The following is an 18,921-nucleotide window of genomic DNA, read 5'->3' on the forward strand; positions in this document are numbered from 1 at the left end:
TTTGCAGTAGATAGGCTCAGGACTGCCAGGACTTCTCATGTGGGATCTGGGAAATGTGCTGATTTCTCCTAAAACTGAGATTGAAGAAAAGGCACATTTTTCTTTTTGGTGGGGTGGGGAGGGGGTTTCCGCTTTTTATCTTCTGTTTCTGGGGGTCGGGGGTGGGGGAAAGACCTGGCACTGTTCATAGAACAGAAGGCATGATTTAGGCTCTCATTTGAGTGAAGTTTCCTAGCTAAATTGATTTAGGCCAATCGTTCACACAACAAGCAGTTTTGGCCCCCAGGAAACACGTGGCTGTGTCTTGAGACATTTTTCACTGTCCAGAATGGGAAGCACAGAGGTGCTACAGTGTCTAGTGGGCAGGGCCTAACGATGCAACTAAACACCCTACAATACACAGGACAGCCTCCCACAATCAAAAACTACCCAGCCTAAAATGTCCATTTTTCTCTTTTTTTTGGCCACACCTCAAGGCCTGCAGGATCGTAGTTTCCTGACCAGGGATCGCACCTGGTCCCTCGGCAGTGGAAGTGCAGAGTCCTAACCACTGGACCACCAGGGAATTCCCTAAAATGTCAATACTGAAGGGTCTGAGAAACCCTGATATACGTTAAAGTTAGCTGAGGGATCTCATGGGTAAATAGAGTGCATCACACGAGATGCCAGGCTGGATGAGTCACCAGCTGGAATCACAACTGTTGGGAGAAATATCAACAACCTCAGATATGCAGATGATACCACTCTATGGCATAAAGCGAAGAGGAGCTAAAGAGCCCCTTGATAAGAGTCAGAGAGGACAGTGAAAAAGCTGGCTTGAAACTCAACATTCAAAAAACTAAGATCATGGCATCCATTCCTATCACTTCATGGCAAACAGATGGGGAAAAAATGGAAGCAGTGAGACTTTTTCCTAGGCTCCAAAATCACTGCAGACGGTGACTGAAGCCATGAAATTAAAAGATGCTTGTTCCTTAGAAGAAAAAGGCAGTGTATTAAAAAGCAGAGATGTTACTTTGCCTACAAAGGTCCATATAGTCAAAGCTATGGTTTTTCTAGTAGTCATGTATGGATGTGAGAGTTAGACCATAAAGAAGGCTGAGGCTGAGCACCGAAGAATTGATGCTTTTGAACTGTGGTGCTGGAGAAGACTCTTGAGTCCCTTGGACTGCAAGGAGATCAAACCAGTCAGTCAATAAAGGAAATCAATCCTGAATATTCATCGGAAGGACAGATGCTGAAGCTGAAACTCCAATACTCTGGCCACCTGATGCAAAGAGCTGACTCATTGGAAAAGACTCTGATGCTGAGAAAGTTTGAAAAAAAATCCCGAGTCAACCCATTAATGAACACAGAGTTAAAGGTTATGCCATCAGCCAGCAAAATTGAGTTTACTGGGGAGTAACAGAGGGATTCTTTACCACCCGAGCTACCAGGGAAGCTTCCCTGATGGCTCAGATGGTAAAGAATTCGCCTGCAATGCAGGAGACCCAAATGATTCCTGGGTCGGGAAGATCCCCTGGAGAAGGGATAGCCTACCCACTCCAGAATTCTTGGGCTTCCCTGGTGGCTCAGATGGTAAAGAATCTGACTGCAATGCAGGAGACCTGGGCTGGGAAGATTCCCTGGAGGAGGGCATGGCAACCCATTCCAGTGTTCTCGCTTGAAGAATCCCAATGGAGAGAGCAGCCTGGCAGGCTACAGTCCATGGGGTTGCAAAGAGTTGGACATGACAGAAGTGACTAAGCACAGCACAGTGCTGATGCTGGGAAAGACTGAGGGCAGGAAGAGAAAAGGACAACGGAGGATGAGATGGTAGCTAGTATCACCAACTCAATAAACAGGAATTTGAGCAGACTCTGGGAGATAGTGAAGGACAGAAGAGCCTAGCACACTATAGTCCATGGGGTTGCAAAGAGTCGGACACGACTTAGGGACTGAACAAGATGAAGGATGTGAATACTCCTATTCCTAAACACTTTGTCTTAAGTACTGAGTCCATTTATATAACTGACCCTTGAACAACACGGGTTAGGGGTGCTGACCCTCTGAATATTTGAAAATCTGCCTAGAATTTATAGTCAGCCCTCCATATACACAGTTTCTCCATACAGCAGTTCCTCTGTGTAAGTGGCTCCACATCCAAGGATTCAACCAACAGCAGATCGTGCAGTACTACAGTACCTACTATTGAAAAAACCCCACATATGTGTGGACCCACACAGTTCAAACCCATGTTGTTCCAGGGTCAGTCGTATACAAGTATGTATAGATAGAGCCTCATCTATATGCTGTGCTTTTGGGAATCATTCTACCAGTGTTTTTCATTTATTTAACAAAATACATCATTTATGTGAAGAGCTCCTTTTACACTTTGGACAAATGAGTGGAAGATTAAAGACAGCACTCCTTGGCCTATATATGCCTTAAAACGTACAGAAATTATACTCCCCTTCTCCAAATAGATTTAAACCCCCAGGTCAACTAGGGTTAAGAAGATTCATAACCATCATTGTTAGACAACTGACATCCATAAATTTTTACCAGCAATAATCTTCTCAAAAGGACAACCCTTGTGAAGTACATGATGGCAAGATTAAATAGGAGTAGTGTAATTTATTTTCTCATACACTGAGTTTGTTCAAAAATAATCTGGAGTGTCATTATACAAAAGTAAAGTTTGGCTGATCCTTTGTTCTTTTAAATAATCCAAGATTTCATTTAGAGCCACAACCTCTATCTAACAGGTTAAAACTGTTAGGTTTACTTCAATTACTATCTTGCAAAGTTCTGGTTTTCAAGGATTAGACAAGCCTTAAGTTTCAGCTTTTGTTTCATGAAAGTCACAATTACACAATCATCTGAAATGGCTTTCTGTGAGTTACGGCATTTAAACCAGAGACACACAGAGAACACCCTGTGCCGACGAGAGCAGAGACTAGAGAGAGGCAGCTACCAGCTGAGGACCACCGAAAGCAGGAAGAGATGAAGATCCTTCCCTCGAGAGAGCAAGCCCCAGCCACCACCCTGACTTCTGGCCTCAAGCCTATGCAACAAGAAGTTTCTATTGTTTCTGTCACTGTCTACAGCAGCTTTGGAAATCAGTGTAGATTTTGGTACTTCTTATGTTACACAATATTCTTAAATCTAGCATTGTTGCTGGTCATCCTAGTTTGCTCTAGTGGAAAGGAGATATTAAAATACAGTGAAAGAGTAATTCATGATTCACCTCCACTGGGGCTAATATTTGGAAAATAATTCCAAATTTAAATTTAACCACATAGAAAACAAAACTAGGAAATTCAGATACTTTCAAAAATAAGTTCTTCGATGTTTTATCATATTTGATAGCAGCTTTTTTATTGGTTACAAAACCTAAGCCCATATACAAAATTAGGAACACATTTAGATGCCTCTTTTGAAAGAACGTTTTAGTCTTTTTTAACTGAGTTTAAAAAAAATAAAAACAATGCAAATTTTCAACACTGTTTTGAAAACGTAAAAGTGCAGCAATATACTTAGTTTCCTTTGTCTATGAAATGGTGCAATTCCAATTCCAAACCGAGAGGTCACAACAAACTGGATCAAGCCAATGCACACGGACGTCTGCACTACTTGATGCTAATGTTCACTTATGTTAGTTTGCACTTAAAACACAAGAGGAAATAGGAGTCGACACAGTAGAGGCCCAATTCAGTCTCAATGTGTGCAAAATTTAAAAGGTAACTGTCAGTAACTATGGGGAGTCCAAGGAAGTAAACTGGAAGGGGTATAATTCACAATATCAAGAAGATTTGGACTTTAAGGGTTTCACCAAAGTTTGTGACCTTAATTAGCTTTGACTTTATTACTCCTACTTTTAGTGAACACCACACAGTTTCAAAAATTTAGCCCATGGTGTCTGAACAGGATGCAGTTACCATATGAAGCTTTAACTCAAAATTTGGATAAAGAAAAAAAGGCACAATGAACTTCAACTCAATTTTATGTGCACAAGAGTTGAAAAGTCTGAGCCACCTTAAAGAGAAATTGATTCTAAAATTTATAAAACCTATAAATAATCAGAGGCCAAACCACTATATTAAAACAGATTCTCTAGCAAGTAAAAATCTTGCATTTTAAACATACGCTTGTATCCACTTTAGATACAAGACAAAACTCACTCTTTAAAGTGGCTCCACCTTGGCAGATACATATATTTGTAATGAATGCACACCTGCTATGTGTTGTTTACCAGTGAAAACACCCCGCTGATTCACAAAGCTCTGATGGCACGTGTCTCATCTTCATCACAGTAAATACACCCCCCTCCCATCGGACAACTAAATTAGTTTAGATTTCCTATCCCTTCACATCAACGCGTTGGGAAATTATACCCAGTAAACAATAGCAACAAAACCATTCCTGTGACAGTACAAACTGTTCAGTTTAAAAATTTTCAAATCCATATTCTTTCGTTAATAACTGGGTCGGACAATTTACCAAAAGCAATGACTTTACACAGTAATACCAGATTTTTCAGAATTACTTGAAGATCACTGCAAATCAGGTTTATGCTAAATAACTGCAGATTACTCCTCTAGGCAGATCCTTGTCTGCATCTTTTTATATGTGAATATGCTTTTAGAGTAGGATCTGAGTAAACTTTCCAATACTCAAAGAATGAAGTTTTATGACACTTCTAATAGTTGCTGGTTTGTTGCCAACCACATTATCAAAAGCACTGGTTACTAAGTAAAAAATATTTTAAGACTAAATTACAGTAAACATGAAAGCTCCACAGTTTAAACCCAATATAAATCAACCATATCCAATTATCAATTTAAAATGAAAAATGTTAACTCCTGAAAGCTGAAAGCAAGATTTTCTTTTTAAATATCACCAATGGGTACTTTAGACCTTTGTGGTTTTTGGTTTCATTTATTTATTTTTTCTTTATGGTCAGGGATTCTTGCTTTCAACTTAAACAGAAGTTCAAGTCCGTAACAGGTTGCAGCTCAGGTAAAATACCATGCACAGCATTTGATTACTTCAAAACAGCAGGAACACACAGGCTGAAGTGAGTGGTCAAATAGGGCTTGCTGTTCTCAAAAATTAGGTATAATGGCGAAAGCGTTACCATCCATAGCTAAAGTCCTTCCTCCAACCCTGGCTTCTGAGGCAGATAATAAACACATCAATTACTGGTAGATGAAGCACAGTTTTTTAAAACTTATCTGTTTAATCAATAACCAAGTTTCTTTTTTTTTAAGTTACTTTTTGTTTGTGTCAGTTCCACCAATGAAAATCATTTGGCTTGTACTTTTAAAATCTATTCTTCCACATAAAGAGTATGAAAATATGTTTGTGGAGGACAATGATGGAGGCTCAGATCAGACTGCACCTCTTTAAAGTCTTCCAACGCGTGTATGTGTCATACCAAAGTGTCTTGATCCACAGCGCACCATTTTCCAAAGGAGTATCAAGTGGGCAGCTGACATGCCACCACTATGGAATATTCTAAAATGGAGATTGCAGATGTCAGCGTGTGGCACCAGGGAACGGGGGAAAATAGGGTAGTCAAGATTGTTAAGGAGAATTCTAAAATAGTTTAGGAAATCATGCATATGCATTTACAGTCCATGTGGATAGTGACTTTCGGCAACTGCAAAGTGACTGAGACATGGCTTGCTTCAGAAGCATCAAAACAAAGAGGCATGTATGTTTTGGAGCCTTCGGTTGCTGTTGCTCTTGTCATTTTGGTAGCCATCTGGTGGTGCTTCGTATTCAATGTGGGATAGATGCTGCACTCAACTGAATTTAAAAATTGAATTCTTTTGTTTGAAGGTTGGCCGTTGGGTCAAAGTTGTAGGTACCTCCTTGGGTTGCTTCAGGAATGAGGCTAGGATCTTCATCAATCTACAAGAATCAAGAAAAAGAATTTTCATTATGTTAAGATACTATACATTACAGTGTAAGCAGAGTTGATTTACTTCTCAGGGAAGAATTCTGTGTGTATGTTTTTATTACCTAAAAATATTTTAAGAAAACCAACAATGCTATTAAGAAATTTAACAACTTAGGGCCTCACTGCTGGCTCAAAGGTAAAGACACCAACTGCCCGCCAATGCAGGGGACATGGGTTCTATCCCTGATGTGGGAATATCCCATCTCTGTGCAGCAACTAAGCCCGTGTGCCACAACTACCGAGCCTGTGCTTTAGAGACCAGGAGCCACAACCACTGAAGCCCACGTGCCCCACAGCCCTGTGCTGTGCAACAAGAGAAGCCACCGCAATGAGAAGCCGTGCACCACCACTAGGGAGTAGCCTGCACAGCAACAAAGACCCAGCACAGACAAGAATAACAAGAGATTCAACAATTTAAAACTGAACATTGAAAAACTGCCCCATTCTTAAGTTCCTGTATCTGTAGATTTATTTTGCCTATTTGAACATACATCATTTCTGTAATTACTACTTCTTCCCATTTAACAAATTACAAAAGCAAAGGTGACAGAAATACAGTATCAACTTAGTCACGGAAAATTAATTCTTAGTAAACTTACTTTACGTACAGATTTTAATGTACATGTAGACACACTATACTTTAATATATACTTACATCATCACCAGAGAAATACTGATCTATGATTTCAAATGCTAATTTATATATGTCTTCATTTTCATGTTGCTGTAAAACTTCAATTTTCTCCAAACCTGATAATAATTAAAATAATTAAATACATACTAATAAAGAAACTGTGCTTAAATCATTTAATCATGAAACATCTTAAAGAACTAAAAACACCCTCCCTACCACCCTCCAAAGATGATCGTTCATCTAAAAAACAGATAAAATCCTGAGTTGCTCTGGTTAGAGAACCAGCACCCCACTAATTTCTGCCTCTTTAGAAGCCCTTGAGATACCCTGTTCCCTGAGGCCGGCAGTTTAAAAATCACCTAAACTCTCCATTTGACAGATATGGGAGTGTGGCACAGATACAAAGGGGTTTGTTTCAGGTTACATGGCGAGTGAGTGACAGGACTAGAATCAAGATCTCCCCCAGCCTAAGATTCCTTTAGTATAATCATACTGCTGCATACAATAATTTTTTTATCTTTTTGTTTTCCAAATGTTACTCAAAGATTGACATAAATAGAAGACAAAACTTTAAATTCAGAAGTGATTTCATGGGGAAAAAAAAAGAAATAGGGTGCTTATCTCCTATATAGCCACATCAATTTGGGAATATTTTTTCAGAATAGTTAACTGTAGAATGCCTTTATTTATATTCCCAAAATATTTACTCCATATATCAGATGCAACTCCATTAAATCCTCAATACTATTCTTCCTTTAATGTCTTTTTAGCTAAGTTATTTTGAAGTAGTTTCAAAATAACTGCTTTTTAAAATTTTTTATATAATATAGTAACAAACCTAAGTTACTATATAAAAAAATTTAACTTTTTTCTATAGTAACATCCAAACCAAAAAATGGGAAAATGGGTATCAAAGATAATGTATATAGAGTGCTTTATAAAATCATAAAATGCTAAGTAACTATGTACCCTAATTATAAGTATTTATCTCATAGACAGAAGCAACTATACTGATAAAAAGCTAGAGTAACAATTTTATAGCTCAAACTTTCTGGGTTAAATTGTTCTGAATCAGACTACAATGCTTGTTTCAAATTATTTAAAAAGTAAAACATCTTAAAAAAAAATTAGTTCCATTAATTTTATTTATTCCTATTTTAATTTTGAATTAATTAAAAAAATTTAATTTATTTAACTGGAGGATAATTACAATACTGTGGTGGTTTCTGCCATACATTGAAATGAATCAGCCATGGGTACATGTGCCCCACCCCCCCCATCCTGAAGCCCCCTTCCCACCTCCCTCCCCACACCACCCCTCTGAGTTCTCCCAGGGCACCGGCTTTGAGTGTCCTGTTTCATGCATTGAACTTGCACTGGTCATCTGTTTCACATATGGTAATATACATGTTTCAATACTGTCTCTCAAATAATCCCACCCTCGCCTTCTCCCACATAGTCCAAGTCTGTTCTTTACATCTGTGTCTCTTTTGCTGCCTTGCATATAGCATCGTCATTACCAGCTTTCTAAATTCTATATATATGCATTAATAAGACATCTTAAAAACAAAATGAAAAGTGAATTAATAGTAGTACAGTATGAAGATCTGGCTTTTAACTATGCTCCTACCACAAACTACTTCTCTGACCATGGACAAGACTCCTTAACATCTCTAGGATATTTTCTTCTTGTTATTAAGAAAACACTTTCTGTCTGAATATTCAGTGATGCTATCACATTTGTTTTCACTTAATCTTATGCAACATGACTTCAAGAGGAGTAACTGTGTTTCCTAAAAAGCACTGTAAAACTCTAAGAAGGTTATGGAGTGACTTTCACAATCAGCTGTGTTCTGGAAAATCTTCCTGGATTACTAACACAGCAAATAAAGAACAGCAACATCCTCAGACGATATTAATAGCAATGTATCCTAGCACTTTTCTTTCAAATTAACTGTCTTTAAAGGAACTAATGTTTCAGAGTTGCATAGCTCAACTGTTTTTCTTTAATCAACCCTCTTACCTCCACATTCTTCTATTATTTCAGCTATTGTGCTTGCTTCATCACCAGCCATTATCAGAATGTTTTTCAGACCATCTAGGACCACCTGAACAACTTGAGAATCTTTTACTGACAATAAATTACAGAATGGTGGTATTACATTCTGCTGTACAAGGTATTCAACCTAGACAACAAAAGAGAAGAGATACTCTTATTTATATAATTACCTCTTCCTCCAAAGGAATACAGGACAGGGCTTATAAACAATCAGAAACTCCTGAACACAAGAGAGTAGTGCACTTCCCAGTATTAACAATCATAAGATTTTTTTTTCCAGACTCACTTGATCTTTTCTGCCACTTATCGTCAAGTTGCTAATAGCCCAAGCAGCTTCCTTTTGTGTTCCAAAGTCCCCCTAAAGATTTAAAAAGAAATGCTGAAATGAATTTTTTGCTCAAAAAGTCTTGGTTATAACATATTAACAGACATAATGAACTCATAACAATGACTGACCTTGGCAAGCTGATGAATAATCATAGGAATTAATCCAGCATCTATTACAGCTTGAACTTGTTGCTGGTTGCCTGCTGTAATGTTGGAAAGGAACCACACTGCTTCCTATAATTAAATAAAATACAAGGCACCTTTATTTGAAAAACTGTATCTTTAATGTGCTTATGCTCTTACTTTAATGTGGTTTACATACACAATAACAAAACCATCTCAGTTACAATAAGGCAAATGCATCTAAAGGTGATTAGGCAATACAGTATCTTCCATTTTAAACCTATTAGGAAACTTTTAAGCAGAATACCTTGGCCCATTTACCTAGCATAACCTTCAATAATACAGATGCTTAGGACTATACCCTAAGCACTGTTTCAGGCAGTGGTGACATGGCAGTGAATAAAACAGACAATAAATCTTTACGCAAGGACCTCACATTTTTGCTTCATGAGCTCCCTCTCAATAGTGATCCCCAACTTTTTTGGCACCAGGGACCAGTTTTGTAGAACACAACTTTCCCACAGACAGGGGTGGCAACTGGGATGATTCAGGGGCATTGTATTTATTGAGCACCACCACCTCAGATCAAGAGGCAATAAATTCTCATAAGGAGTTCACATCCTAGATCTCTCGCATGCACAGTTCACAGCTGGGTACAAGCTCCAAGAATCTAAGGCCACTACTCTTCTGATAGGAGGTGGAGCTCAGACAGTAAGGAAAGCAATGGGGAGCAGCTGTAAATACAGATGAAGCTTTGCTCGCTTGCCCACTGCTCACCTCCTGCTATGCAGCCCCAATTTCAAACAGGCCAGGGACTGGTACTAGTCCTTGGCTCAGAGGCTGGGGATCCCTGCTTTAAAAGACAAATGACAGAAATAAATAGAAGATAGAATTTCCTCATACTTTGTTAAAACTACTTCTAAGAAAGATGAATTGCTTTATTGTAAAAATACTTATTTGCAAAATATATTAGAACTTAAGTCTCTAACTAGTCTAAGAATGATCTATATGACAAATTTTATTGTAACCTTAGAGCTTTATGTCATGAACAAACAGGTTTATTTCTAAGTTTAGTGTTAAAGTACTATCTTCTTCTTCCTCTACAACTGAAAGATTATAGGAGAGCCCCCACGGGCCTAGTAATTACAATTAAGCACTTTCATCACCACAGCCTGGTTCAATCCCTGGTCAGGGAACTCAGATCCCACAAGCCCTGGCACATGGCCTAAATAATAAATAAAGAAAAAGACTGTACACTTTTTTGCCATCCAATTGTGGTGAGATATCAATAACTGGTTAACTGGTGTTTTAGAGTACAAGGGTGTTTCACTACACTATTTTTGCAAATTTCTTGCACATTTGAAAATTTTCAAACTAAAAGGTTGAGGGGGAAAAAAAACCAAGTTGTTAACTTACACCTCCAAAGAACTATGATGTAACCAACACGCAAATAACACAAACACTCAAGGTGGAAAACTTCTGCAACAACTACCTCCTTGCTGAAGCTGAGGAGATATCTATCTATAGAAACCCTTTTCCTTTCCCCTATGATACCTTCACTCAGAGTATATCAGATCCCAGGCCAGAACCTCTCTACCTACTCCTGTCCAGTTTCCTCACTTCTCAGCCTTGCTTCCCATTACAGAATACTAATACATTCAGCTGTAAAAATCACGTATATTTGCCTGGAGTCTAAAAGACTCTGGCTTCTTTCCCTTCATTGGAACAAGTTGAAAGTGAAAGTGTTAGTTACTCAGTCGTGTCCGACTCTGCGATCCCATCGACTGTAGCCCACCAGGCTCCTCTGTCCATGGGATTCTCCAGGCAAGAATCCTGGAATGGGTAGCCATTCTTCAGAAGATCCCTTCTTCAGGGGATCTTCCCGACCCAGGGATCAAACCCAGGTCTTCAGTATTGCAGACAGACTCTTTATCACCTTAGCCACCAGGGAAGCTCATTGGAACAAAAGCACCTACAAAATGTGATTTCTGACTACACACTTTTCTATAAAAATTCAACTATCAAATTTTAGTTAAGGAACTATATAAATAGAAGTTTTGTTAGTCTGAGGAATGGTGGCATTTCAGGCAGATACTACATGTAAATCAAAACAAGCAGGATGGCTACAATAATAATTAAAAAAAGGAATTGGAGGGATTTTCCTCATGGTCCAGGGGCTAAGATTCCCTGCCCTCCCAATGCAGGGGGCCTGGATTTGACCCCTGGTCAGGGAACTAGATTTCACATGCCACAATGAACAATCCCGCACGCTCTAATGAAGACTGAAGATCCCACCTGCTGCAACTAAGACCTGGCATAGTCAAATAAATAAATAAATAAACTATATATATATAAAACAAGACTAGAACCTTCATAACACTGCTTCCAGGAATGTAAAATGGTGCAACTGCTATGGAAAGAAGCTTGACGGCTCTTCAACAAGCTAAACATGCAATTACCATATGACTGGACAATTCTACTCATAAAGATATACACGCAAAGGAACTGAAAGCAAGGACTCAAACCAATGTTCACAGCAGTATTATTATTCACAAGAGCCAAAAGGTAGAAACAATCCAAAAGTGTACATCCACAAATGAATGTATAAACAAAATACGGTATATAGGTACAATGCAGTATCTATTCAGCAATAAAAAGGAATGAAGTTTTGATACAAGCTCCAACATGGATGAATGTTGAAAACATGCAATGTGAAATAAGCTAGACAAGAAGACTAAAGTACTTCAGCACATGTTTAACAGTAAGTTTATATCGTAAGCTTAAAATCTTAAAAAAACAAAAACCAAACAGAAAACAATTTTAATGATCCTTTAATTTAGGCACTGTAGTTTTACATTCAGTCTAATTTTGTAGGGAAATTAAATTATGATCTATTTGTTTATAAAAAACACCAGCAAAAGAAAAAGATAATAGCCACCCAATGGAAAATTTCATATGTTCTTTCCACCTAGTGGCTACTAATTTGTTGATCATTGCTACTGCTCAATATACTGAAATAAAAACACTGGTTAAAATGAAAATAATTTTATTCTGTGATGATCATGGCAGCACTTACAGCAGGCAATTAAGAACTGAAAGAAAATAACTGCAGAGGTGATGTGAAATTAACCAGAGTGGTTTGAAGAGAATCACAAATGAAAAGCAATCGAAACGAGAAGGTAGTTAAAAATGAGATATACGAAGAGAAAGAAATGCATTGATGGGGCTGTTCTATGCCTTACCTTATTTATCTTCTCTTTTGGGTGTGATAAGAGGTTTGGGAAGTGTGAGAGGACATCGCAGTTGAGAACAACCTGGGTCTGTTCGTCTGTACCTGTCACTATGTTGCCAACCGCTCTGAGTGCTGCTGTCTGGGTGGGGATAAAATATTTTCCATAAATTTGTTTATGATGAAACTGATTCTATGTTTTTTATAATCCTGAGAAAATGTAAAAATGCAAGCGGTGAATGATTAAAACTTACTGCATACTTACACAAAGCATTTTATAGAACTGAGAAGCAATTCTGAATTTTAAACAACAGTTTTGTGAAAACTGGAATTATATAGGAAAAATTATGTGAAAAATTGTTGGAGAAAAGATTAAAATAAAAAAATGTAAAGGTCCATTTTTTTCATAGCTATTTTTATCTATTAGTAAACTGGCACCACAGAAAGATTTTAATAAAGGCCTGGAATGGGTACAGATTTCTATCTAAAGTCATTTTGGCAGAAGTGGGATGAACAGATCTATCAGTGATGTGATGAGAAATTAGAAAGAGAGAGAAAGAGAAAGAAATGCAGTTATCCAGAGAAAAGAAAATAAACCTTGAACTAAATGAGTGGCTCTAGATATAAGGAGAAGCCAGATGTGAAAGCTATATAGTAAGGACTGACAGGTTTTGAAATGGAGCGGAGACAAGAGGAAGAATACCAAGGTTCCTAGCTTGGACTATGCTGTCCATTAATAGGGGATATATGAAGAGGAGTGGGTTTGTGGGAGAAGACGGTATGTTCATTTTTGCCTGCTTGAAATAATAACAATATTACTGAAGGAGGTTCTTGGCAGTTATGTCTAAGGACTCAAAGACAATTGGCTATATGAGTCTGAAACTCAGCAAAGAATCTGGATGAGATAAAGATTTAGAAATCAACAAAATCAGATTCAGTAAAATAGCAGAAGAAATACTGAAGAAATGTGCATACAGATAGAACTGAAGCCTGACTGTATAAGTTAACTGGTTACAGAAAGTACAAATTTTATACAAGTAAGAAAAATACTTAACACTTACTTGAACTTTCACTTCCTGGTGGCTCAGAAGGGGCACGAGGAACGGCACAACCCCTGAATCAATAACCATCTGTATCTGTTCATTACCTCCATCTGTCAGGTAAGACAGTGCCCAAACAGTGTCCACGAGAATCTGCAGGAAATAAAAAAGAATGGCCACTTAATGTATTTGTTTGAATACTTAAGATACATAACACACTTAGGAGACGGTGACATAAAAAGTAATTAAATTTTGTTTTAGCTTGGTAGCAAAAATATCTGCTAAGCTGATACAAGGTAAAACTTTCTCAATGGCTATCTCAGGTCACTCTTCACAAAAATGAGGCACAGAAGTCCGGGCCAACTTCTACCCCAACTTCCACATCTATATATTAAGTAGATAAAAATAGGCAGAAAAGGAATTCTTCCTGCTCCCACAAACTGAATACCCAATAATCATAAGGAAATACTTTATATACAGAATGAAACCAGTATGCCATGCTGCTTCAAGTCTAGAAGAGCCCCCAAAGATCATTTATCCGTGTTAGTGGTTTTCAAACACGTTTAACAATGTAATTTTTCAGACTATTAAACAGATAAATGACTTGGCATTTTAACTTTAGGGGAAAAAAGTTAATTATTTGCAAATCTCTTGAAAAATGTCCCAGCAGAAGAGCACACAGTATAAACCATACACTACACTCATCTAAGTTTGCAAATAATAAACAAAAACCAGGCTCAGGTTTGTTGACTCATTCAAAGTCAGAGAGCTTATAAGTAGTTTTCCTTGGTGTCTTGACAGAGGAATGTAAGCACAGGTCTGATCTCATGTGAAATCCAGAGATGTTTCCTATTATACGACATTTGTTGCTCTAAAATAAATACTGCCGTCTCAATTCAAATCTCTCCATGCATCCTTCAAAAAAATATACTATTTAATAAGGGCATGTAAAACCACACATAGCCCACACCTTCAACATTACTAGGAGTCTGAGAATGCTACAAATGTCAAATTACCTGTAAGAAGAGAAAAAATGAATTCTGTCCTTTGTCTGGACCTCCCGTCTTAAGCTTATGTGAGACTTCAGAGAAGAGGAGAGGGGAGTGAAGAGCTTACAGTAACATATCCTTTGCTACTCCACATTAGTGGGACAGAGACCATGTGGCTCAAAAAAGCCTACAATATTTACTACCAGTTCTTTACAGAAAAATCTGCTGACACCCTTACCAGAGGATGAGCTTCTTTCAACCAAGAAATAAGTGAAGAAATATTTCACTGTAGATCAAAGATGAACACAAATGGGAAGATAAGAGTGGAAGAATACTTTTTAAATGATATATGTTTCAGAAAAATAGAAATATTGCAACTTCAAAAATGAGAGGACAGAAGGTATGCCCGAGAGTTGTATCCATCTACCATCCTACCCCCACAAGGAAGACCTCCTTACTGGAGGGTATGAAAAGATGCTGTGTGGAGCAGAGCTTGTCTACTCCTCAGTCTGGCATTAATAGGTAGCAAGATTTAAATAGAAATCAGAGTCTCATAACAACACCCAAAATGTGGGCTCCAGCTGAAAATAACTCATCATACCAAGAACCAGGATCATTTAAACTGCAAAGGGAAAAGGTGGTCAACAGATGCCAATACTGAGATGACGCAGATGTTGGAACTATCTGACAAGAATTTCAAAGTAACTGTCATAAAAATTCTTTACCAAGCAATTGTGAACACATTAAGTATAGAAAATCTCAGCAAATAAAAAGGAGACATAAGGAAGAACCAAATGGATTTTAAAATTAACAAACTCAATAATCAAAATTTAAAACTCATTGGAAGTAGAAGAGAAAGAGAAAAAAAAAATCAACTAACTCAAAGACAGATCAATATAAATCATCCATGGGGGGAAGGGGAAGATGGCAAAGAATGAAGAGAGCTTTAGGAACATGTAGGATGATTAACAAAAGACGTAGAGTTTCAGAAAGAGGTGAAAAAGTATCTGAAGAAATAATGACAGAAAACTTCCCAAACTGGGCAAAAGCCACAAACCTAGATTCAAAAATGGGAGAATGAGGTGAGAGAAAAGTGAAAGTAGAATAAGCCAGTCACTTATTCTATGGGTAAAGACAGGAGTCAAAAAATACCACTGAAACTTGTCAAACCAGATAGTAAAAAAAAAAAAGGGGGGGGGGGGACTTATAAAAGGTTTAAGTATAAAGGTAACATTGCGAGAAAAACAAACTTTCCTAAATACCAAAAGAAATTTTTAAAAGAGAGAAGAACACTAAGTAGAAAATAAAACACAGAAATTATAACTCAAAGTTTAACAGGACAGAGTTGAAACCAAACATCAACAGGCTTAACTCACCTGCAACAAGAAAAAGATTTTCAAACTGGATCCTAAACAAAACCCAATTCTATACTGTATACAAGAGACACACCTAAGTCATTCAGAAAGGCTAAAAATAAAGGGACAAGCAAAGGCACACCAAGTAAATTATAAGAAAGCTGAGACTACAAGCCTATTAGCTGACCAGTATAATTCATTCTACAAATCATTACAAAGAATAAAAAAGGCTACTTTATAAAGCTAAAAATCCCACCATTTACAATGAAGATATAACTGTTAAAGACATCTATTTACCAAATAACCCTATAAATATCACTATAAAGGTGAAACTAAAAAGATGCAAGAAAAAATAAAAATATACTGATGAAAGACCTTACAGTATGAGGTCAAGTAGACAAAAAAATGAGGATACAGATTTTATAAATATATACTGAAATTCAAACCTTGATAATAGATAATATAACATGCAGACAGGGCACAAAAAAATCAGGTTCAAAGTAAACATCAATTACATAAAGCAGAAATACTATAAGATTATTACAAGGCAATAAAATTAGATATTAATAAATATGAAATACTGTATGGAAATTTAAGAGTCTTACTCTTGGATTAAAAAATACAAAAAAATTTTCTAGAATATTATAATGAAAATACCATATATCAGAAGCTACGGGATTTATGTAAAGCAGTGTTCAAAGGCAAGTTCACAGCCTTAAAAATGTATATGACAACTTAAAAAGAATGAAAATTGATTTCAAAAAGCTAGAAAAAGAACAGAGTAAACCAAAAGAAAGCAAAAAGAAACAACAAAAACAATAGTAGAAAGAAATGAAGTAAAGAACAGGAAAAACCACAGATCTAATTAAAACACTGGAATCCTGATTCTTTGACAAAACTTTGAAAAGTCCTTGTTAACTTAATTAGAGAAAGTGGTGGAGGGAGCACAAATGTACAAAATAAGAAATGATGAAGAAAATAACCCTGAAACAGTAAATTAAACCCCTCAAAAAAATCTTACAATTATTCTGCATACTTACATACAAGCAGAGTTGAAAACTGAGAAGAAATGAATAATTTCCTAGGACAACAGCTTACAAAAAACTGACCACAGCAGAGACAAGAGAACTTAAACCAATTTCAATAGCAAGAGAAAATTATCAAGGAACTAATCCCACAAAGTATCCAGACCCAAAAGGCTTTAACAGGAAAAGCTACCAAGTCTGCAAAGATCAGACAGACCCTAGGCTGAGCACAGAAAATAAATGAAGAATAATGTTTTTTAAATGTGGTAAAAATATAATAATGAAGACACCATTAAAAAAGCTGTGGACCAATATCATTCAGGTAAATAGTGATATAAAAATTCTGAATAAAATATTAGTGAACAGGAGCTCATACTACCTTAAGAAAATAATATATGATAATCAAGTGGAATTATTAAAGGAAAGCAAGGATGATTCAATTTTAGGAACATCTATCTATGTCGTATTAATAGATATAAACAGAAAATCATATAATCATCTCCATAGACACTGAAAAATTCCAACACTCATTTCTGAGGTCAACACTCAAAATGGGATTTTACGGACATTTCCTTAACATGATAAAACATTGTAACCGAGGAATAAAAATCTAAATCAACAAAAGGAATGGCTGATAAATTTGACTATATAAAAAGAAAAAATCTGCATGGCAAAATATATCAAAGACAAAGGACAAATTAGGAAAATATTTGAAATATATATCAAAAGTAAAGAGCTAACGTCCTTAAAACATAAAGAGCTCTTATACGCTAAGAAAAAGAGGCGAAAAATTTGATTAAAAATGAGCAATAAAAGATAAACAGGCTATTTGAAAAGATGCAAAAATGGCTCTTCAACAAAATCAAGTTCAACCTCACTTGTAGAAAGTGAAACACATACTAAAAATGAAATACCGTTTCTCACAGATTGACAAAAATTTAAAATGTGACAGTACATTCTATGGGCAAGGCTAAGGAGAAAGTCACTTTTATGTATTTCTGCTGAGAATGCAAATGGCACCGCCTTGTGCAGGGTATTTGGTAGTGCATAACAAAAATTACAGTGCATTCACTCTCTCATCTAGCTATCCTGCTTCTAGGAATTTACCCTGAAATACACCTCCAGCAACATGAAAATACATAAGATTAATCCCTGCTACATTATTCATATTTGCAAAATTCAAGAAATGGACTAATTGCCTACCCCAAGTAGGATATTTGAATTAACCTTAGCCACAAAATGGAATACTGTGCATAAAAATACTGGTTGCCTTGGCCTGTGATGTTTTAGGAGGTTGCTAAAGGAAATCTAACTTTGCTCCCTCCATTATAGCTCCCTTCTATTAGCAGAAAATCGTTTTTTTACCTAATACACAGTAGCTTAGAAAAATGAAATATTTAAGTTTTCTAAGCTGAAATCAATTCAAGGTTTTTGGTGGGATCTCATGACAACATTCAGAGGCTAGTGGGAGAAAGTAAGCTACGGCTAGGTCTCAGGTCCCCTGAAACTGCAGACTCTTCTAGTCACCCTTTAATTTTTCTTTTTGATAATATATTGGACCTTCAATGAAAATCTCATTTTTAAAATGCTTTAAAAATTTGAATTCACAGCACATGATTATCAGACTATTCAAATTTCTTTGTTCTCAGCAGTTTGCTTTCCTTACCTACGTAAGTAGACTAACAGCTGCTTTAATATTTGTAATTGTAACTTTCATTGCCTTTTCCCATCTGAACTGCTTCTGCTATTCTACAACTCCTCCATCTAATATTCTCCCCCCCGCCACCTGCCCATTTTCTAGATTTCTATGGTTAAATGCCTGGCTTTTACAGTCACTAACAGTCAATGACTATACTCTTTTCCTTTCAGCTAGTAATCAGATTAATCATGTGTCAATGAAGTCTTCAGCATTCCTGAGGTATTTTAATTACTTTTAAAGACCTTTTTGTACAGTTCTATGTATACTTGCCACCTCTTTTTAATCTCTTCTGCTTCTATTAGGTCCTTGCTGTTTCTGTCCATTATCATTCCTATCTTTGCATGAAATGTTCCCTTGGTATCTCCAGTTTTCTTGAAGATATCTCTAGTCTTTCCCATTCTATTGTTTTCCTCCATTTCTTTGCTTTGTTCACTTCAGAAAGCTTTCTTATCCCTCCTTGCTAGTCTTTGGAACTCTGCATTCAGCGGGGTATA

The 18,921-nt window shown here is 36.8% G+C and overlaps 1 protein-coding gene across 2 annotated transcripts in view; it reads right to left on the bottom strand.

Moving 5' to 3' along the window:
• Nucleotides 1-3,333: 3,333 nt before the first annotated feature.
• The window catches only part of KPNA3 (karyopherin subunit alpha 3), a 97,955-nt gene continuing 82,367 nt past the window's right edge, over nt 3,334-18,921 (bottom strand). For both annotated transcript variants that reach the window (XM_027557294.1, XM_027557295.1), the window contains exons 11-17: nt 13,381-13,512; nt 12,333-12,461; nt 9,097-9,201; nt 8,927-8,998; nt 8,605-8,767; nt 6,603-6,697; nt 3,334-5,898 (exon numbers count right to left, since the gene is read on the bottom strand). In XM_027557294.1, the coding sequence (XP_027413095.1) occupies nt 5,800-5,898; nt 6,603-6,697; nt 8,605-8,767; nt 8,927-8,998; nt 9,097-9,201; nt 12,333-12,461; nt 13,381-13,512 (795 nt within the window). In that variant the 3' untranslated portion in view covers nt 3,334-5,799. The remainder of the gene's footprint in view (nt 5,899-6,602; nt 6,698-8,604; nt 8,768-8,926; nt 8,999-9,096; nt 9,202-12,332; nt 12,462-13,380; nt 13,513-18,921) is intronic.

The sequence above is a fragment of the Bos indicus x Bos taurus genome, chromosome 12, assembly GCF_003369695.1.
Source record: "Bos indicus x Bos taurus breed Angus x Brahman F1 hybrid chromosome 12, Bos_hybrid_MaternalHap_v2.0, whole genome shotgun sequence".
NCBI classification, from domain to species: Eukaryota; Metazoa; Chordata; class Mammalia; order Artiodactyla; family Bovidae; genus Bos; species Bos indicus x Bos taurus.